The sequence below is a fragment of the Dromaius novaehollandiae genome, chromosome 7, assembly GCF_036370855.1.
Source record: "Dromaius novaehollandiae isolate bDroNov1 chromosome 7, bDroNov1.hap1, whole genome shotgun sequence".
Taxonomy (NCBI): Eukaryota; Metazoa; Chordata; class Aves; order Casuariiformes; family Dromaiidae; genus Dromaius; species Dromaius novaehollandiae.
The window spans coordinates 42,465,034-42,485,593 of record NC_088104.1 but is presented as its reverse complement, the minus strand read 5'-3'; the positions used below and the strand labels follow the sequence as shown (position 1 = coordinate 42,485,593).

The 20,560-nt window shown below is 54.1% G+C and overlaps 2 protein-coding genes across 4 annotated transcripts; both read right to left on the bottom strand.

The window, feature by feature from the left end:
* Nucleotides 1-9,535: 9,535 nt before the first annotated feature.
* On the bottom strand, nt 9,536-10,631 carry LOC112979495 (interferon lambda-3-like). The gene is made up of 5 exons (XM_026093800.2): nt 10,440-10,631; nt 10,211-10,288; nt 9,884-10,027; nt 9,711-9,791; nt 9,536-9,631 (listed from the first exon to the last, which is right to left on the bottom strand). Exons 1-5 carry the CDS (start codon nt 10,629-10,631, stop codon nt 9,536-9,538), a joined length of 591 nt encoding a protein of 196 aa, XP_025949585.2.
* Nucleotides 10,632-14,898: 4,267 nt separating this feature from the next.
* Nucleotides 14,899-20,454, bottom strand: LOC112995850 (putative methyltransferase DDB_G0268948). Of its 3 annotated transcripts, none has more exons than XM_064515364.1 (7): nt 20,320-20,454; nt 18,119-18,247; nt 17,691-17,851; nt 17,155-17,368; nt 16,472-16,572; nt 16,000-16,137; nt 14,899-15,371 (listed from the first exon to the last, which is right to left on the bottom strand). In XM_064515364.1, the coding sequence occupies exons 2-7, from the start codon at nt 18,227-18,229 to the stop codon at nt 15,281-15,283; spliced, it is 816 nt and encodes a 271-aa protein (XP_064371434.1). In that variant the 5' UTR covers nt 18,230-18,247; nt 20,320-20,454; the 3' UTR covers nt 14,899-15,280. The 3 variants fall into 3 exon arrangements, with proteins under 3 accessions (XP_064371434.1, XP_025977035.2, XP_025976963.2); XM_026121250.2 differs by lacking the exon at nt 20,320-20,454 and adding an exon at nt 19,567-19,795; XM_026121178.2 differs by lacking the exon at nt 20,320-20,454 and adding an exon at nt 19,588-19,715.
* Nucleotides 20,455-20,560: the final 106 nt, after the last annotated feature.

The following is a 20,560-nucleotide window of genomic DNA, read 5'->3' as shown; positions in this document are numbered from 1 at the left end:
GCACAGATGCACCAGAGAAGCAGTCACCAGTGTGGGAGCAGTGGCAGCCAGGTGTTCAGTCAGCACAGCAGAACAGATCTGTGTTTTACTGGTGTTTTTTCAGTGCTGGTGCTGCTCAGTGTGGGGAACAATGCTAAAAACCTGAAGCGAGGCTCCTTTTGGGGGGCAAACAGAAATCAGCAGTTGTGGTTCATAAGGGTTTTAACTCGAGAATGGTATTTTAACATGACTGGTAAAACGATTAGTTCCTGAGCTAAAACCGAGAGTTCATCCAGTTTAACATGATCTGCTTTTATGTTTTTTTAAAGCTTGCAAGCTATTTGCACTAACTTTAAAACTTAAATCCTTTTCTCATCCACATAACAACTGTCTGCAATATTAATTCCTATCCTGCTATTGCATTTTGATCTCACAGGGAAGACAGAAAAGTGAGTTATACCTATGTTTTAGTGTCAGACAATAGATGAAAAGACAAACGCAGTATCTTGCTGGTTCAACATTGTTTCTTAGCACACACACCTAGCAATGTTGGCATTTCTGGTATTCCTAGCTGACACGTAAGTTAAGTCAATGATTGCGCTCAACAGTCAGATCCTGACGTAAAGAGCATCGCGGTGCCATGTGGATCCTTGGGATTCTTGTGCACACAGTCACAGCACAGCAAGATCTGTTTGTGCAGTTCAAAGGCCAGAAGCAGGTGAAAAAATTGCAACATTAAGAAAAAAGGGCATAAAAGGCATCTGTTGGACTTCTCTAATGCACGTGTCAGAGATGATCTGATATGAACTGTATAATGATTCTTCAGGAATAAATATTATCTACTGTTGGAGCGTCCCCTCCTCAGACAGCTTCTGACCCCTGAGGCATGTGAATCATGAGCAGGCAAAGAAAAAGCCGGCGTGCAGATGATGTGATGCTCCGGCTCCTGCTGTTGCTGTGCTCTGAGGGAACTGTTATGAGACACAGTTTCTTGATTCAGACAGGAAAAAATTATACATCTTACTAGACTCCCTGAGCGCCTTTTTGACTTCGTATGACAGACAGAAAAGCTTCAAGAAACCTGCCCGGTGTTGTGACATGAAGCATAAGCTAGCCTCTAATTTAAGAGGCAAATCCAAAACTCAGGAGGCTGTATGTGAGTAGTTCCTCAAAAACTAGAAAGGAAAAAAATGAAGTAACAAGAGGACAAGAGGGAAGCAAAGAACTTCACTAGCTGGCAATTGCTTCACAAAGTGTAAAACTTACTTTCCTAAAAGTAATGCTTTTGAAGTAAAACTAGAGCGACGCCGGTGCCCCTTCTGATGCCTTGGGGAGTTTGCTCACAGTCAGAAGGGAGGCTAGACCAGAAAACAGTGGCACGTATGATGACGATGATACAGTTGTTCTCATGTATAATTAAGAAATTTGGACTTCTGCTCAAAGCTGTTCTGTGCAAATAGTGTTGCATACCCTGCAAATTTGCTGTGTGCTGTTTTCCCGTATAACTGCTTTGTCAGCTTTACTGGCCTTGAGGAGCTCGGCTGGGGGTGCGAACTGCCAGCTGGCCTTCGTGCCATGTGTGGCCACCTTTGAGCGACTGTGACCGCCAGAGGAAGGCCAGAGGAAGATCTGGATGAGCTGGATCACTAGGCTACCAGATGCCTAAGAAGTGGCTTAAGGCAGGCACAGCTTGGGAGAAGACTCAAAGGACTTGCAGTCCAACACAATGGACCCCAGGTCAATAGCGTAAGTCCCAGCTGAGCGAGAAAGCACAAAAATAATCCTGTGGTATTAACATCTTGCCTCTCACAGGAGCTGGCAAGATCACAAGAAAGCCTCTGCAGGCAGGGCAGGATTGATGGCTGGAGGAAGAGTCTGCCCGGAAGGTAGGGAGGGTGCAAGTGGCAGCTCTCTGGACTAACATGCAACATTTTATAGCGGCATGGATGGGCAGAGTTTAGCAGGCTTATGAGGTGTGCATGAAGAGAATCCTGCATTTTATTCCTTGTTGCCCTTAGCATTTATAAAGGGAGGGCCAGAGAGAGGGCACATTACTCACATGGCACTGGAGGTGCCTATGTCCTCTCCTACTTCTGCCAGACCCCACTTCCAAACCTTTTCTTCTCCCATGAAGATTACACCATCTCTCCTTTTTAGATCCATCCACACAGACTGGTCCTTGGCATCATCTTTCTCATTCGCTAGGGCAAATTCATTAGCCTTTCCCATCACTGCTCTAAAACAAATCCCAAGGCAATAAAACTCATCTTCCCATCTGCCTGCTGGGTGTATCTTCAGGCAGAGCGTTCCTGTGTGCCTGCAGCAAGAGGCCGTGCCAGTTGTCTCACAGTGGCCATGTGGGCTAGTCCTGTGCATGCTTCTGCTGTTCCTGGTCCAAGGAGAAGAGGTCCCACAAGGTCAGAACGATTACCTTCGTGCCATTCCTCAATGATGTAGTACTGTTAATAATAAAATAGCATCAGGTAGGTCTATAAATCTCTCAGAGGAAGTATTCCAGCTGCTGTCCCTTCTAAACCTGAAATGAAAGTCAGAAGACCCAACCATGGAGACAATTACACACTCCAATTAAATGGGTCTCTCTCAGAAGTACAAAATAAAGGTCCGTTTTGTAAGACCAACGAATTTGCCAGGATCAGAGCCAGAGCTTTGATTCATGGTGTTTCCACCTCCATCCACTGAACCCCTTCTGAGAAAAGGGATATGAGAGCAGAAGATGGGCAGCTTGGAAGGAGGTCTGCACGGGCTGTGAACGGCTCCTTGATTTCTTTTCCATTGCTCTGCTACAAAACAAAGGTAAACCCCTTCTGCTTGCATTTCCAGAGCGCTCCAGACATAGAGTGCAAGTCTTTTCTGTGCTCAAATTTTCTCTTCTGTATTCATCCAGAGTTTGGTTTAAAAGATAAGATCTCCAAAAGAACCTTCCCCTGCTCGGTGCCTCCTGTTTTGGCCCTAGATTTTCTGATCTCAGAAGAGATACTAGTTAGGCATTTGTATTCAGAAGTGCTCAGCAAACCAGGAAAGCTAGATCACAGGTTTCATCTACAGAAAAGCAAGAAAATAAACCTGGAAAAGGGAAGCCCACACATACATTTGGGCCTTTATACAGAGAGAAGACAAGAATCTGTCTTATCTATAAGGCTCTTTTTAGAAAGGGCATCTGATTTTAAGCGTGAAGATAAAATCAAGGTGGCATCACAAAATTTGCAGCGTTTAAACATGAACAAGGCTGGTGAGCACGCAAGAAGGAAGTCTCTGGTGTGGCAGGATACGTGCTCACTAACATCCTTTGCTTTTCCTCAGCTTGTTTCTTTCCTGGGATTTAACCCACATTGGGTTTTTCCCCTCCCTCTCTTAAACAAGAGGCTTTCAGTTTTAGACTGACATCATTAGAGACTGACCTGTCACACCAGACCTGAAACGGGCTTTGGAGTTTGAGAACCGAGACGATGCTCTGCGACAGTAACTATGGCAATCGGCTCACACAGTATTACAGCTGCCAGTTCGGAGCCCTAAGGCCAAGAAAAAGTAAATGTCATGGACGCGAGGCACGTGGGATCGCCGCCCCGTGTAACGCTTTGCCTCCTGCACGCTTCAGCTTGCGTCTGCTGCAAACCTTTCGGAAAGAGAGCAGATCTCTGTGATGGTATTGTGGTCATCACAGCAATGTCAGAGCATTTTTTTTCATGAACAGCTTTATTAAAGTCATATTAATTTCCAGTCTTGCAATAATGACTGGCTTCCCATTAGTCAATAAGAGCGTGTATCGTGGAAAGTTTGCATGCAGAGCGTCTGGGGAGAAACATGCAGAGAGAAGAATGAAACACTCCTGTGGGCTGTATCTCATGGTGATCACCGAGCAGCTGAGATTTGATGTATATTTTAGAGCAAACAAACAACCCTTCAGCTCTCTGGTAAAAATCAATGGACATGTTTAACTGCTGATACCTATCAGGGATTGCATTGACCTGGAATTTAGCTGCTGCTTCCCCTGGGCACTGCTAAAACAGTGCTCAGAATCAGGTTACAAAGCCAGGTTTTGCCTGCAGGTCTAGGAAAAATCAAAACCTAAGAAAAAAAACCCACTGTTTTTTGTTTACTTATTTGCTTGTTCTTTGAAGGTTTGGGTTTCTGCCTGGACCAGTCCTAATCTTGACTTTTTTTGTCAGAATAATCTTCTCTTTCCATAGGCTGAAACATAGGCTGCCTGCAAAACGTTTGTGTCGAGGGGCCAGTGATGGTCGTGGCCCCAGCGACACCTGGACCTTTGGAGCGGGAGGTAAACCCAAGACTTTTTTTTCCCCCCTCCTTTAAAAAGAGGCTCTGGCTTGTTTCCAGCTGGCCATGCCTTCCTGTAACAGCACCGGAGCCCGGCACCTGCTCCTCTACGGAGCTGACTGTCGGGTTTTCATTTGTGCCCTGAACTGTTGCTCAGGAACATCCTAGCTGCCCGTACTCACGGGCCGACACGGTGCGGCACATCACCCGCGGCTACGGTTCGGTTAGGACGGTCAGAAGGGGCGGTTGACACCACAGTCTATTGAGATGACAGCGACCAAGGCGGCAGCATTTTGCAGGCATGGAGAGCGCTCCGAGCAGAGCAACGTGCTCAGCACGCTGGGGTGTAAACGCTGTGCTTGGCATTAACCCCTGACTCCTTGCACCTGCACAGCATGGTTACAACAGACAGCCTGCTGGGGAGCCCCCAGCTTTCATGGGGAGAAGCAAGCTTTTAAAAAAAGAGAGATGCAATGGACAGCACATGGACCGAGCTCCTTCACTCTCATGTGTTGCAAGAGGAGGGATTATGAAAAGCCATGTGTGCCAGCCCTCCCTGCCCTGGGCTGAGCAACCCTTCCGAGGAGAATGTAGAAATCAGACAGATTTCTGTAAAGAAAAGCAAACATTACTTGTCAGACAAGTCTGAACAGAGCTCTTAAAATCAGGCACTTCAAAAAAAAAAGATACCCTGAGCAGAGGTGTCTTCCCTAGACCCAAAAAGCAGTCCCAGCTCTGGCTGCAAATGCTGCTGTCAGAGCAGAAACGAGGGATGTGGGTTGCTGGGGAAATTTCTGTCTGGAAGCAGAGGGAATGGCTCAATCCCGGCTCCAGAGGTGACAAGGTTTCTGGAGCACAAAGGAGAAGAGGAAGTGCTGTAAATCATTATGAATTCAGCCAGCAGTTTGGAGCCCCCAGCGTCTTCTTTCTGCCCGGTCCCCCAGTCCAACCCAATGGTTGTGCATGAAAATGAGAGGCCCTGTATGTGCCACTGAAGTTGTCTGCAGATAAAAGTGAAGGTTATTTTTCAGAGCAGATGAAAGGCAGCTGGAGCTCACTGAACACTCCCTCCCCTGACAGCAACACGGCAACATCATAAAATGATTCCTGATAATTTTGCTCATCAGAAATCATAAGGGAAATCATGACCAGCACCAAATGGCAGGAGAGATGACATCAAGAGCACCATCCTGTTTCTAATGTATTATAAAACAGGGAGTTTACTAGCGATGATTTTAAAAAAGGCATTTGAGATAAAGGACTATGGAAGGAGTTCTCTATCGGTTTTGGGAATGATCAAAACTGAAATAAAAGTCATGTCCAAATAGAGCAGAAAGAGGCATGGCCAGAGGCAGCAGTTGGCAGCTGATTTTAAAGAAATTCAGACCAGAGGAGGGGAAAAATATCCAGTGTATAAGGCAGTAAGGGCAGCTGCAGCATCTTTAAGGAGTATGGCAGGGGGGTGGTTCACCACCACTTCAGGACTTTTTCTAATAGACACTTCATAGCTCAAACACAAGTTTTCGGGGGCTTGCTGCAGAAAAGCAAAGTTTCCCTGGCAAGGGCTCTTCAAATTAGAGAAGTGGGATTTTTTTCCACCAGGTCTTTCCTCCTTCCCTCCATCCTCATCTCAGAGTCTGCTTTTTCCCCAGGGGGGAGCACTGCAAGGCTCGGAGGCCAGCAAACGCCCCATCACCCAGCAGCGGGCGATCGGCGAGGTAGCCTCAGCCTGTGAGGCGAAAAGCTTGAGCCAGAGCCAGACCGCGGACTGCCAGTTCCCAAGCGAGGACCCTCCCGGTGCCGGCTGCTCGTGTGCTATTTGGCCAGAGCAACCTCCAGCACAAAATTAATGTATTTAAAAACTAATAAAAGTGATGTACTGAGTGTCTTGCTGTTGAGATTGATGGTGAAATGCCAGTACCAGTCCCCAGTAGGTTTCTTACTGTCTGGGCTTTACTTATTCCTTGTGCATAGGGAAGAATGGTAAGAGGAAACTGCTAAATCAATATGTTCTCATAACAGTAGCGGCACTTTATTTTCCTATTCCTCAGTGTCAAGCATCCTTGAAAAATGCCTCCCCCCTTAAAAGGCGAGAGCGCATTTATTCCTTACCTGGTATAAACTTGGTTTCTGATTGGGGGTTCGGAGCAGAAGTTCATGATGCAGAAATGGATAACATGGTCCATCAGGGAAATTCAGCTTTCAGCTTTGCTGATTTGCCTGCAGGAATTTTGCCTGCCACGTGTTGGGCATGTCCCTGGTTCCCTGGGAAGCTGCAGCATTTTAGCCACTGGAGACTGGTGCAAAGAGAGTGCGGAGCTTTCTCAGGCTACGAGACAAACTCCCGTGAGAAGCAAAGAGTGTCACAAACTCCATTGCCTTTTCTCTAATTTGGTAGAGCTTTACCCTGCTCATTCAGCAGAAGCAAAGCTACCTGTATACATGAAATAATAATAATAAAAAATCCCTACCAAAATAAGACTCTGTTTCATACACAGTTCTTGAAGAGACTCAAGATCTCACCACTACATCTTAGCCATAAATATAGGACCAGGATAGTTAGGTGATGCTGGAAGTGGTGCAAAAACCTCAGTAGAAAAGAATGGCAATCAGTGAATTTTAGTGTCTTACCTTAACCAGTTATTGTAGTTTCTGATAGGCGTTCAGGGAGCAAGCCCAGGCACTTGCCCAGTCTCACAGAGCTTTATCCGATTTCTATCCTGTGGCATTCAAGGATTTTAAAAACTGCAGGATTCTTCCCCTCTTCAAAACCAAGTTCTGCCTCTAGAAATCTCCATCTGTGCTGGTGACTGCTAAACAGACCCCTTAGGGAGCGTGAGGCTGCTGCTGCCCTGAGCCAGGGCAGGTAATTCAGCCTCCTCCCCAGCACCGCTATTTTCTCCATGATGCCATGAATCACAAACTCCGTTTGAGCTAGCATCTGGCTCAGTGCGACCTTCCCCTGAGTCACTTGCTTGCCCTAATGCTCCTTTTCCAATTGCTTGTTCTACCTTGCTGCTTCCCTGACTCATCTATGTCATTTCCCAGCACAGCTTTGCCCATGAAGCTCCTTTGACTGCCAAATGAACGTGCATCTGACCACCCACCATTTTAGGCTTTTTTTGCACCGGGGTCCAGAGATGAGGGTCAGTACGCGAATTACAGACTGGTGGCATGACCAGTGCTTGGTTCAGCAAGCGTCTCCCAGACCCTGGAGTTGCGAGGAGAGATTGGCTTAGACAAGCCAGCACACAAAGGGTGAGCAATGACTATCTGCAGGGTGGCTCTCAAGGGAAAGACCCATGGTCTTCTTCATTTTGCCACCTTTCATCACCCTAACCGCACTTTGGCTTTTGCTCCTGGTCCAGGACAACAGCTTGCCCCATCCTCAGGGAAGATGGAGGATGCGCAAAACCGCCAGGAAGATCCATGCAGACACATCCATCCCCTTCCACCAGCCCCCACTTTGGGGTGAGCTGCAGCAGTGCGGGCAAGAGATACCCGCAATTTCCCAGCTGGGCCAAGCCCTGACTGGGCTGGGATAGATGCAGAGCTTGATTTCAGTTTTCTTCCCCCGTTCTGGGAAATGACTGTCACTCAACCAGCAAAACCAGGGCACTCTGCCTTTGTTTCTTTATCTGAACTAAAGCTAGAGCAGAACAGCACCTCTCTCTCCTTGTCCGCAGCAAACCCCCGCCCACCACACCAGCAACCTTAAGGCACTGCACCGAGCCAGGGCAGGCTGCTCGGCACAGCAGCCAACCAGCCCGGCTCAAATCTGCTCTTCTCCCAGCCCCAAGTTTCATCGCTGCGATAGTTTTCTGACGCCAGGGAGCCAACGCAAGCCGGTGGGAGAGGTACCTGTTCCTTAAAGCTGGTCTGCTTGGAGTCACACGGCAGCTTGCAGCCCCTTGGGGCTTTGGCAAGGTCTCCTCCCAAAAGGCACACCAAGCTTTTAGCCCTGCACCTTCCTCCAGGCCACTCACAGCTGCCTCACGTGCCCTTTCACAGCACCTGCCGGTTCATAAAGGCTTGGGAGCTACCTTAATTAGGGCAGGAGCCAACATGTAATGGCAGACCTGCCATCTGGGCCTGCTTTGGGGGGCTTCCACATGAATCGGGAAGCGAGAGGGGTGAGCTAGACCCTTCTTCGCCTGCCCTCCCGTCTTGTCCACCCATGGTGCTTTCCCTCCCCACGCGAAGGGTGCCCAGACACGGGGCTACGGACTGACTCGCCCTTGGGGGGGTTTCCAACATCAGGCGGCAGCAGATGCCCCAGCAGCCGGGACAAGGCTGCCTGAGAAGGCCGTTGCAGTCGCTTCCCAAGGAGCCGGACTTCCCGGCCTCCAGTTTCTCCGTGTCGAAGCGAAGCCACTCCGTGCAACGTGTAAACGCCTCTGCCCCAGTATTTCTGGTTTCAGGGCCGCATGTGGCTTTCCCACCGGCAGTGCCGTTCTTCCAGGGTTTTTTGCAAGAATAAACACAGGACACAAGCCGTTTGGGTCCCCAGCGCCTTGCCACGGTTTGGGTGGCCCTTTGCACCACGAACAGCCCTCATGCTCCCCTCACCTTGCTCCTCGCCCTTTCAGACCTCGGTTTTGAAGGCTGAATCTCTCAGGGATCTTCTCAAAGCTCCCGGGATGGCCGAACCCAGAGGCCTTCCCATGCTGTCTTTTGGATCCAGCTGCAATCATCATTTTAGGCTGTGGCCTCCCCCAGGTTCATGAGGCTCAGGTGGCCCCGGGGCTTTGATCAGGCCCCGCTTAGAGGCAACCAGGGCTTTTGCCAGTTTTCCAATGCTCAAAATTCACCTCACTTTCCTCCCCTGCCCCTCCAAATAGTTCTCTTTTCCAGAGTGATGATAGTATAGCAAAACGCAGTAAAAACATGATTTTAGCTTGTCAGAGTGTTATCTGCTTTTATTTTCTTTCTCATGATAAATAGCATATAAAATATAATTTATCTATACATGCAAATCCCCGTGACACAGTCCACAATAAATAGCAGGTACAAAAATACAGATTTCCTTAAAAAACAGTCCGCGTTTTGAAAACCAGCAAAACAGCGACATCCAAGACGCGCGCTGGCTCCTGTCGAGGAACCTCTTCCAGGAGCTGCGCTTCTTCACATCTTCCTTGGGCATCCATAAATAGTCGATTAAAAACCAAAAAAAAAAAAAAAAGAGAGAGAACACAGTTCCCTGAGCTCATATAAATTAAGAAGGAGAAGGGGAAGCTTAAGCAGCGGGCGGCGGCGGGGGCTAGGTGCAGTCCTCGCGGAGCGCCGTGCACTTCAGGTCGCTGAGCACTTGGAAGAGGTGCAGGATGGCGGAGGCCTCCAGGCAGCCGGCGGTCTCCTGCGGCGAGAAGGGGCGGGTTACGGGGGGCCTGGCTCTCCCGCAAACGCCGCGGGGAGAGCGAGCCCGGCCGGCTCACCTTCTGCTTGGCCGTCTCCAGCTTGTGCAGCCAGTGCCGCAGCTTCCCGGAGGGCTGGTGCGCGGGAGCCTCGCCGGCGCTCTGCAAAGCAAGCGGCTCCGTGAGGCCGGGCGTCGCGGCGGGACCCGCCGCCCCGGCCCCGGGGTCTTTTTGGGGAGGGGGGGGACACTCACGCAGCCCCGCAGGTCCTCCCGGGCCTGGGCGAGGAAGGCCAGCGGCCGCGGGTGCGTCTCGGCGAGGCGGGAGGCCGCCGGGCGCTCCAGGACGGCCATCACGAGGTCCAGCTCGGCCTCCACCAGCATCATGCGGTCGGGCACCTGCGGGCAGCGGCGCTTTGGTGTCTCGGCCCGCGGGGGGAGGCAACGGGGCGCTGGCTCGGCCTCCCCCCCCCGGTGGGACGCCGAATTAACTCCCTCTTCCCGAGGTTTCTCGGGGGCCGGCGGCCAGGAGGTGCGAGTCGGGCGAGCGGCAGCCCCTCTCCATAGCCTGTTTCTCCTTACCGACAGCTCTGCCGTGCTCCATTTCCGATGGAAAACCCGGGCGTTGCACTTGCGGTCGGACAGGAGCATGGTCTCCACCTGGGAGCCGGAGAAAGCACCGAGGGACACCTTTAAAAACCGCCGCCTCCGCGGGGTGGGTATTTGGGGGATGCCAGGCCACGCCGTCGGCGCTGGAGAGGCCTGGACCCGGCGCCGGACTGGGCCTGGCCCCCGCGGCGCTGGTACTCACAAAGTCCTCCTTCATTTTCTGCACGGCCTTGAGCTCGGCGGGCAGGAGGAAGCGGTACTTGGAGAGGCCGCAGCTCCTGTGCCGCGGGGTGCCCCGGGGGAAGGCGCCCGCCGGGCTCGGCCCCAGGGCTGCCAGCAGCAGCAGCGGCAGCGGCAGCAGCAGCGGCAGCGCTCGCCGTCCGGCACGTTGCATCTTGCCTGGGAGAAGCGACGGGGGGACGCGGCATCAGCCAGGGCCCCCCGCGGCGGCGGCCGGCAGCCCCCCGAGGCCGCGGGCAAGTGGGGCCCTGCAGCCGAGCACGGCCGCAGACGCACCCGGCTGCCCCGACGGCTGCTTAAGCGCCCAAACCCGTGGCTCTGGTCCAAAAAAAAAAAAAAAAAGAAAGGAAAAAACCCAGCGCGTGGGGACGAAGCGGTGTCGGTGCTCACCTGGGTGCGTGGCGGCCGGCTCGCTCGGCTCGTGGCGGGGCTCGTGGCGCTGCCTCGGCGCTCTGCCCCATCTCGCCCGCTTTTATACCGCCCCGGCGGCGAGCAGAACGAAACGGGACCGCGCTTTCAGGTCGGCAGGAAAATCCGCAGGCGCCTGGGTCTGGAAACGGGAAAGCGAAAGCGGCGGCGGAGGGAATCCCGGGCCGGCAGAGCGCAGGTGTGTGCCGCACCGCCTCCGGGCAGGTGCCGCCGGCCCCGCTCCCCCCGCGGCCCGGGAGCCGCGCGGAAAAGCCCTGGGAAGGACGGCTGCCGCCGCCGCCCGCCTCGCAGCCCCGAGCAGGCCGAAAGGGATCGCTGTAGGCGTGCGAGTACCAAGACAGATGTGAAAAAATGCAGATGTGCAGCAGGATTCATCCTTTCTCCCATGTAGCCCTCAGACGTGGAACCGTAACCACCTGCACCTTTAGCTTCATGCATTAATCGGTACTTAAAAATAAAAATAAACGTGACAGTGTATCTACACGGAGGGCGTCTATGCAGTGACAGAACAGCGGCTGGGGCAGGCACGCGAGTCGGAAATGCAGGTCGCAGTCTAAAACGCCTCGTGTCACAGCCACGGGCAGATGCCATTCCCAAAAGGACCCGATTTTTAAAGCTCAAATCCGTCTGGGAATAACCTGCCCGCTTCCAGGCTAGGTCTGACGTGTCCCTGCAAGCGGGAAATGCTGCCGCTCTCGACTTCGTAGCCGGGGCTGTGAGCGGATGCGGCCGGGGGCCACCTGAGCGCCGTGGGACCGCTCGGCAGGGTCCTTTGCACAAGGCCCCCAAAAAGCTGATTTTTCACCGCAACCAAATCCAAAGGATAAAGAAAAAGAGCCAGGACCAGTGGGCACGATGGCAGGACCGGCAGGCACGATGGCAGGACCCGCGTGCTCTCTGCTCATGGCCCATCGCAGGAGCTGCTGCAGCACTTGCACCCAGCCAGGAGCTGGGTCCAGCTTTCACCGCTGGGGCGAGCGGGGTCGTGCAAGCTTTCAAAGGGGCTGAGGTTGGTAACTAAATAAAAGCAAAGCCCACGGTCAGGGCTGGTTTCCTTAGTTCGCACTCAGCCTGAATACAACCACTCTGTGTGTCCCTCATGGCGAAGTAAAGACAGAAACGCACAGATTTCGGAAAAGAATTTTTATTCCCCGCAGTTTGTTCCCATTAAATACAAGAAGAAAAGGCATAAATAACTGTGCCGTCATCACATGAGCAAGGCACAGCATCTGTAATAAATAACACCTTAGCGAAATCCTCCCCAGCTAGGGAGAGAAATCTTTCCGCCCCTTTCGGGAAGGCGCTGTGCTGTGGCCCCGCCGGGCCGGGCTTGGGCAGGGCGACGGCCGCTGCCAGGCAAAATCCAGGTGCGAGAAGGGGGCCGGTGCGAGGCGAAATACTTATGCTTACTGCATCCTGCCCGCGGCCGGACCGAGCCACGCGCCGTGCTATCCAAGGGGGAAGCAGCCGCCGCAAGTGGCTTTGGCTCTCCTCCCCCGATACCTGCGGCTTTCACCCCCCGGGCATCGTTTCTGGCTGGAAAAGTAAAATGAAATCTCCTTTCGGCGAGCAGGAAATCCCACGGCCGACGAAAGCGAAAGCAGAGCGGGGAAGCCGGCTGCGTGCTCAGCCCGAGCAACGCGAGCTCCGCGCGGCCCCGCCGCGGGCAGTCGGGTACCAGGGCCGCGAGCTTCCCGGGCATCGCTTCCAGATGTTTGCACCTGGCTCGCCGCGAGCCCGCTCCCGACCCGACCGATGGCGATGGTTTCTCCCTGGCCGAACACGGTCCCGAAAGCGCTTTGGGGCTTTGGGGCTGAGCCTTTTCGCGCGGCGAGCATCGCATCCCGCCGGCGGGCCCTGCTGAGCGCCCCGTCCCCGGAGGCCCTTGGGCACCGCAGGTCTCCATCCGCCACCCCGGATCGAGGAATCCCAGCGGCGCCGGAGCTGCCGGGCGCAGGAAGGAAAGCGAAAGCGGGCAGGGCTGGTGGCGGGCTCGGCCCGGGGCGAGCTGAGGCAATCCCCGGTGATTCATCGGGCGCCCTTCGGCACAACGATGAGCCAAGAGCGTGTCGTCACCACCTCTTGAGCAGGTCCCTTCAAGAAGCCAAAAAACTGGGGAGAGGGGGAAAAAAAGGAAAAAAAAAAAAGGAAAAAAAATGAGAAACAACCCTCCCCCCCAAACCAGTCAAGCCGATGTCAGCCACGTTTGCAGCCAGCCCCGTTGCCAATGGGTCGAAGAGGTTTCAAAGCACTAACACCTATTTCTGCACCTTCCAATAAATAAGCTGCTCTTGCTTCTGGCTCCCCACAGGCAGAAAAAGCCGCTTTCTTCAGGTTCAGGCTCGCCCTGGGACAGAGGTCTCGCCAGGCTCGGTTTGGTCCTCCGAACCCTTTTCTCCGCCAGAAGCGAGGCGTTGGCAGGAGGCCCCCGGCCGCGGAGCTGCCCTGGCTGGGCCCCAGCTTTATCCATCTTTAACCCAGCGGGGGGGTGTTTGGAGCAACGCGACCCGGGACTGTTGGGGACGCGAGCACGGTCCAGCCCACAGACAGCAGCCGCCGCGGTGCTGTCCCACGGCAAACCTTGGCTCCGGGATAGAAAAACACGGTGTCTGTGCAGAGTCTAGCGAAGGGGTAAGTCAGGACGCGAGTCGACGTGCTCAGAGGAGTGCAATGAGACGCAGCCGGCGCAGGTCTGCAGCGTTTCCCCGCCGCGCGGCCTTTGCGGTCCGCGGGCATCCCTTAGCCAGGGCCAGCAGCTCCCGTTAGGGCCAGGCCGCTTCGCCTGGAGCAGTCCCGGGCCGGGAGAGACCTCTAGTGCTCCCTCGGGAGAAGACAAGCCACCAGCCGTGTCCTCACCCGCGAGGGCAGCTGCAAAGCCTCCAGCCCCCCCAGCCCTCCCTCCAGCTGCCCTTCCCGTGGACTTGGGCTGCCCGGACCTCCCGCCCGTTGCCCTCACCGGGGGAAGCAGCCCGGAAGAGGCTGCTCAGCCTCTGAGGACACGGCCGATGCCCCAAGTCCTCTTTGCCTCGGGGGAAGAGACCCGGATCCCCCTCAGGGACACAGGTCGGAGGCACCGATTCTGGTTTCTGTGATAACGCAACGAGCTAATCGGCTCCGAGAGGTGCCCACACGCCTCCGGGCAGCCTTCTCGTCTGGGGCAGGAATTACAGGAAAGGGAAAGGTGCCTGCGGAGGCTGGGCCTCAACTGCAAGCCTCCGGAAAGCAAACAGCAGATGACCCGCACCGATTTGTTCCTGGCTTTAGAGCACTTGGTCCACCTCTGTTTGCCCCTCGCAGAAACGCGGCCGTTATCTCGAGCCCGCAGAGCAGGTGGAAGATAACGCAGCGCGTGGGCCAGCGCTCGGTTCTGGTTCGCCAAGTGTGTAAACACACGTGTGTCAGCCCACGTCTCACCGCCAGCCAGCTAAAGCAGCTCCCGGGCATCCCTTCCCTCGGGACCGCTCCTTGCTCCAGGAGCGCGGGGGTAGCCCCACTGCCCCCCTGCACCTCACCAGCGTGACGCCGACGCTCTCGTGGGAAGGGCCCCCGGTCCAGCGCAGACACCTCCCTCGTACTGACCAAGTTACCGCTGATGCTCACGCCGCGCTTTCGGGCGGCTTGCTGGTAAGCACCTGCCTTTAGCCTCAGCGGTAGCACCGAGACCCGTATATCCACCCCAAAACTATCTAGTCAACCAAACTGCAGGAGTAAGGGCGAGGTCTGCACTGAAGCACGGGTCGCCACTACAACATTCGCACCTGGGGCGAGATCTTCTGTAAAGCTGCAGGGTCCCAGCGCACCAGGGCAAGAGGGAAGCTTAATTCTGCTGGATATTGGCCAAGGCAGGGCTGAAAGGGGCTTTTCCTCACTTTCTGCAGGGATGCACACTAACGCCTGCCTACTTTGTGAAGCAAAAGGCCACCGAGATCCCAGGGTGAACGATGGCCGTGAAGTGTGGTTATTCTAAGCCCAGAAGGTGCTCCCAGCCGCCGTTAAAAAGGAAACACATACAGCTTTATTTTTCAACAATTTCTTTTTTATCGCCCAAGATAATCCGCGCGTTTCTCAGCTGTGGCTGTGATGCTCCTCCCCTGCGCAGTCCGACAGCCGCAGCTGGAAACTGGTTGTCTCCAGTGGCAGCACCGGGCAGGACGAGGCCGTCTCCTTGAGCAGGCACCACAGGAAGGCTGTTATGGACTAAGAGTAGACATTAAACCTATGTCTACTTTCCACAGAAGATGAGAATTTTAGTCACAAGAAAAAAAAAAAAAATCACTGTCAATCTTTCCCAAGGAATATGAGTGGTTACAACGAGGGTATTAGAAGGAGACCCACATTTTTTCCTCTCCTTCATCCAGCCGAAGGGTTTTCCTTTCACGGCCCCTTGCACCCTAGGATGCAGACGTGCCTGACCCAGAACTCCAGCGGGGTTTCCCGAGAGGAAACTCCCATCGTGTCCAGGAACCTGAAATGAGAAGCAGAGGACGGGTGTCCCTGTGTCCGGCCAGATCCCGCTCCCACAAGACGTGGGGTGACATCCGCAGCCAGAGATAGACCTGCTCCACCCGAAGCTCCTCCAAAGCACCAAGGGTTTGATCCCAGATGCAGGAGGCAGCGCTGCATGTGATGGCCTAGGCACAAGGGTGGTTCTGCTCCGTAAACAAGTTAATGTGCCCCGGGGATGGCTGCCTTCCCTTGCTCGCTTTGTAGGGCCCTTGCTATGGGCCAAAATCGCACCACATCAGTTATGGATGCAACTGAGTATTTTTTTTTTCTGCTAATCAAGAGTGAGGCTGAGAAACTTAACTAAGAGACCTGCGATATGAAACTGAGATGGATGCATCACTGCAAGAAGGCCATAAAGCTACATGGACTAACTTGACTGACTTAAACTGAGGTTAACAGCGCTGTGAGCAGCTGAGGATCCGATGTCTGAAGTCTCTGCCAAATATCCATGCCGAACTGAGGGGAAGGAGCGAACGCATTACTCTACTGGTCACTTCTAGCTTTGAAGGGCTCACCATGGCCTCTCTCTTCATTCAGTGCATAAGAGGGGCTCTTATGTCCTGCTTATTTTCCTAAGCAGTTTTTACCTCTTTTCAGTTTCCTGGAGGAGGGTTTTGGCAGCTTCAGGGTCATCCTTCATGTAGGCTTGATACGGAGAGAAAGACTCAAAGTAACCAACCACACCAGCAACTGTCATGGGAATTTTATCGAAGATATCAGTGATTCTAGAAGGAAGCAGGGGAAGAAAGGGGCATTGGCAAGTTAGATTTAAAAGGCAGCAGAACAAGGACAACTGCACAATGAGGTGCTGATGAATAAAACATGACATAATCAGATGTTTCCATCTCTTGGACCTTTGCCGATTATGGTGTTTGATGGTCACGATCTATAACGGATAAACTGCTAGAGAAGCTGTGTCTCAGGTACCATCTAACAGACAGTCTGGTCACCCCTAACGCATTCCCATCTCCCTCTGCTAGGGTGTTCTCCTCCTCGCCTCTTCCCTCCTCCTCCTCCTCCTCCCCACTCATGGTGCTACACCTGGAGCTTCCTGCTCACCTCTTCTTGTCTTGAAATGGTAAGGCCTCAAATATCTCTTTGTAGTCTTCCAAGACATGCTTCACTCTAGTATGCGCATACTTAAAAATAAGGTCTGTGGTCTGGAAAGAGAGGAGATTAAAAGCAAAAACCACTTAGAGCTATCAGCCTCCACTTCTTAACTCTGGCTTTCTTGGCCCTAATGCATATCTGAGGTACACACAAACTTTAAATACAGGGAATATTAAAAAAAAAATAATAATAAAGTTCACCATGGTTTTGTGCAGCATCAAGATTTTAGGATACTATTTTATAGCCTCCTGTCCTCCTCCCTACACTGTTACTCATAATGAGTTGTTAAAACATTCTTGGTCAAGAAATGTCACAAAAAGCAACTCTTAGAACAGCTTCTATTTCACATTACTTTCATGGTGATCAGGGCTACAGGAAAAGTCTCCTTGAAGATACACTCCATCAGATCGTTCACTATCTTCCAGTGAAACCAAAGCCAAAGGGCACGTAGTGGTGGCAGCCCCATCCTCGGTCACGAGCAGGATCAAGGTGAGGAGCAGATGGATGCAGGCAACTGCTGTCCTTGAGCCTCTCCTCACCCCCCTGAGCCCATAGCTTCTCCTGTCTACAGCTACGTAGTTGCTGCATGTTCCTCCCTGCCCAGATGTGAGGTTTAGGTTTCACTGCCTCACCTCTCTGAAGATTTCAGTCAGCTTTTCGGAGCAGTGTCCATAGCGCAGACTCATGTCCGCAGTGTAGGTGCTGAGAGCCACGCAACCACGTGGCTTAACAACACGGTTCACTTCTTTCATGAACTTCTCAATATCAAACCAGTGGACGGCTGTAAATGAAGTAAGGAGGTCCACCGAGCCATCCTCAAATGGCAGCTCCTCTGCAGGGCACACGCTAGAGGGGGGCGGGAAAGCAGCATTTAATACCGGAATTAGTAAGTATGACATGAAGCCAGTGGGCATTTTCTGGAGTCTGATGCAACTCTCCACCAGGGGTGTAAGACCATGGCTACTGTCCGTCTTGGGTAACGCCTGTGCCACCATCACCTTCCCTGCACAGAGGTGGGACGCTCTCTCCAGGAGACCTGGATGAAGGGGACCCTGCTCCGAAGGGATTTCCCTTGCCGTCCTAGTGGCAGAGCCGCAGCTGGCACCAGCCCCGCTCGCAAAACACTGCCGTTGCGCGAGGACCCAAGTTTTCCGCGCACGACACTTACAGGTAAGACAAGTTCGGAGGGGACGGCGCATCTCTGGCCTCCTGGATCTGAGCTTCGCTGATGTCCGCTCCCACCACCTTCCGGAAATGCTCCGCCAGGAAGCGAGTGCCTTGTCCCGACCCGCAGCCCACGTCCACTACCAGTTCGACGGGGTTTGTCCTCTGATGGGAGGAGCAGAGATGTCGCAGCTGGCCAGCAAATCCCTACGTGGGATCAACTTCTACCCCTTTCCTTCCCCTCCGTGCACATGGGAACGCCTTGGTTACGGTACATCCCGCGGAAGTGCTCTCGGCTGCCCGTATTTTCCACCGCACAAGTCATGACCGTGGTGTCCTGCTTAGTTATTTGTCCCCGCGGTACTGCCCAAGCTAACATCCCCAGCAGGGATGGAAACCTCACCTCTCCCCAAATCCGGCAGCGCCGCTTACCTTTTCCCTCACGTAGGAGAGGATGGTTTGCTGCAGTTCTTCGCCGGGAGCAAACCTGTATTTCTGGTAGACGGCGGCGTGTCCTTTCCCCTCGAACAGCTGCGTGGCCATGCTCGAGGGACCCGGCGCCTGCGAGGAGGAGGCCCGCCCGGGCCGTCACGCTGGCCGCACGCCCCGGTCCCTCCCGCCGCGCAGACCCGCTGTTACCGTGCGACTTTGGAGCAGCGTCACGGGAAGACTTTGCCCACGCTGCACAGCGCGCGAAAGCGAACTTTGCTTTCCCGGCATCGTGCCCGCAGCAATGAGCTGCAGGCAGGAGCAGAGCAGGAAAAGCTCTCTAGGATTTCAAATCCTTCCTCTCCTTGCTCCCAATTATTCTTTTCTTCCCTCCCTTGGAGGGAGGAGTCTGAAAAATCCCCATCACAGCTGGAATGCCTCCAACTTTCTGGGAGCTGGCAGAGCAGGGAAGAGGGAAAACAACACAAAACACCCTAAACTAACAGCAGAGGATAAAAAAAGCTTTACGCTCCTCCGTGATTTAATACTAGCAACGATTTCTCCTGATCGCACCAATTCCACCCCTGCAGCTTCAGGAGCTTCTGATGCTTCTTCGTCCCTTGCTGCCCCACGTGCTCTCCTGCTTGCCGACCACCTCCGAAGCGACCGGGGCAGCTCTGGCACGGCCCCGCTCCGCCCCACGTTCCCGCATGCCCAAAGCGGGAGCAGGTTGCTGGGGAAAGGCGATAGGGAGAGCGTTGCCCGGCCAGCGGGACGCTCCGGCAGCGCGGATGCACGGAGGTGAGCCCTCGCCCCGCGGTGCCCCGGGGCTTGTGCGAGGTCCAGCCTGCAGCAACCGCCTGCTCCCAAACCTCCCACGCGCATGGAAGTTGCTTTCACGCGCATGCGGCGTGCACAGTACTACTGCACTTGTTTATGAATTCAATCCAAAAAAACCCCCCAAAACAAAATAACCCCCCCCCCACCCCCCCACATGGTCCATCTGGACAGGGGTCCATCAAGCTCACAGCCAGCAGCTCCTGGCGCGTCTCCTTAGTAAGGTAATACCCTCTGCCAGAAGCCTCTCTATATCCTGTTTATCTTGGCAATCAAGCGGGCATTTCCCACGACAACGGCAGCTCCACGACCTGAAAAGTCTGCCGGAAATATTCTCCGCCGTGTTTCACGGCCACCCGCAGCACCCTCTTACACGTGTGCGGCAAACAGCTTGGATTAATACGATATAACCAGCAGAAAGTGTCTCAAGTGACACAAAAATATATAGTATCGGGCAGTAACGGGGTACGTCCTGCGCCGCAGGAGCGGATGCTGAAATCGGAAGCAGGCTAGCCAGCTCGGGATTAAGATATTTCCAGCAGGGAATCAGCTCCTCTTGGCCGCCGCTGCCCCCGGGAGCCCACCCCGAGCACGTCCCCGCCGCGGGGACCCACCTCCGCCCCAGCGATACTCACGGCGCCCGCAGCCCCGGGGCCCTCTGCGAGCTCGGGCGCGCAGGGAGCACTGCGGGGCCTGGAAGGGACGAGGGGAAACGCAAGTGCCACCCTCCAGCGCCGCACTGCCCGCCCATAGCCCGGGAGCCCGGGTCTTCCGGAGGCCGGACTGCCCCACGGCCACGGCCCAGCCCCGGCTCGGCCCCCGCTCGCACCCAACCGCCAGGTGCCATGGGGCTCCTTGCAAAAAAAAGTTGGAAAAAAAAAAGAAAAAATTCAAGTCCTCTCGGTGCAAAGAAGGGTTAAGGAACGGATGTCCACGTCCCCTTGAAAACATCGAGTTTCCTGGATTTGCACAGCAAATTGCTCCCTCTAGAGCAACCGCGGGGCCGTGCTCGCCCGGCAGGGCTCTGCGCTACCAAGCCGGCAATTACAGCATCTCTGCACGCAGCCAGCGCTCGGGCTGGCACTGGCTCTCTGCTGCAGGCTCGTGCTGGCACAGGGCCTCCAAAAACACGAATACAGCTGCTAGAGAGCTCATCCCGCGCAGGGCTTTGGGGCACGAATGCTGACTCCCTTCCTCGGCATGGTCACTGCTGTCGTTAACCAGAGACAGCTTTCAAAGCACCCACAAACTGGGGACGCGCTTGGCAGCCCCACACGTCTCCAGAAGCAGAGGAGACTGGATGAAGATGCTGCAAGCTCGCGTGAGAACGGGAGTCAAACGCCCTGGGAACCAAGATCTCTACTTACGGAGGTCCAGCTGTGCCACAAACACCCCCCTGTTGTCCAGCACCCAGAGGGAAAGCACAGCCAGAGCCTTCCCAGCCAAGCAGGACACTAAGAGCAAACAGCAGTGATATTTCAGGAATTAGGTGAAGATCCTCCCCCGATATGAGTCAGGGCTTTGCCACTTTGTGCCGGCAATCACTGGAGTAATGCTTATTTGCAGCCAAAGCCAGCAGAGCCATGATTCACCTGGATGCCGTCACTT

Bases quoted from the DNA above. Each gene is read 5' to 3' on its own strand.
- LOC112979495 (XM_026093800.2), bottom strand. From the start codon at position 10,631: ATGCAACGTGCCGGACGGCGAGCGCTGCCGCTGCTGCTGCCGCTGCCG. The intron at 10,028-10,210 runs GTAAGGAGAAAC...CGCTGCCCGCAG, and splicing joins GGAGCACGGCAGAGCTGTCG to GTGCCCGACCGCATGATGCT. The intron at 9,792-9,883 runs GTGAGTGTCCCC...CTTGCTTTGCAG, and splicing joins GGGAGGACCTGCGGGGCTGC to AGCGCCGGCGAGGCTCCCGC.
- LOC112995850 (XM_064515364.1), bottom strand. From the start codon at position 18,229: ATGGCCACGCAGCTGTTCGAGGGGAAAGGACACGCCGCCGTCTACCAG. The intron at 17,852-18,118 runs GTAAGCGGCGCT...TCCTCCCATCAG, and splicing joins TCTCCTACGTGAGGGAAAAG to AGGACAAACCCCGTCGAACT. The intron at 15,372-15,999 runs GTAAAAACTGCT...TTCTCATTTCAG, and splicing joins CTCCAGGAAACTGAAAAGAG to GTTCCTGGACACGATGGGAG.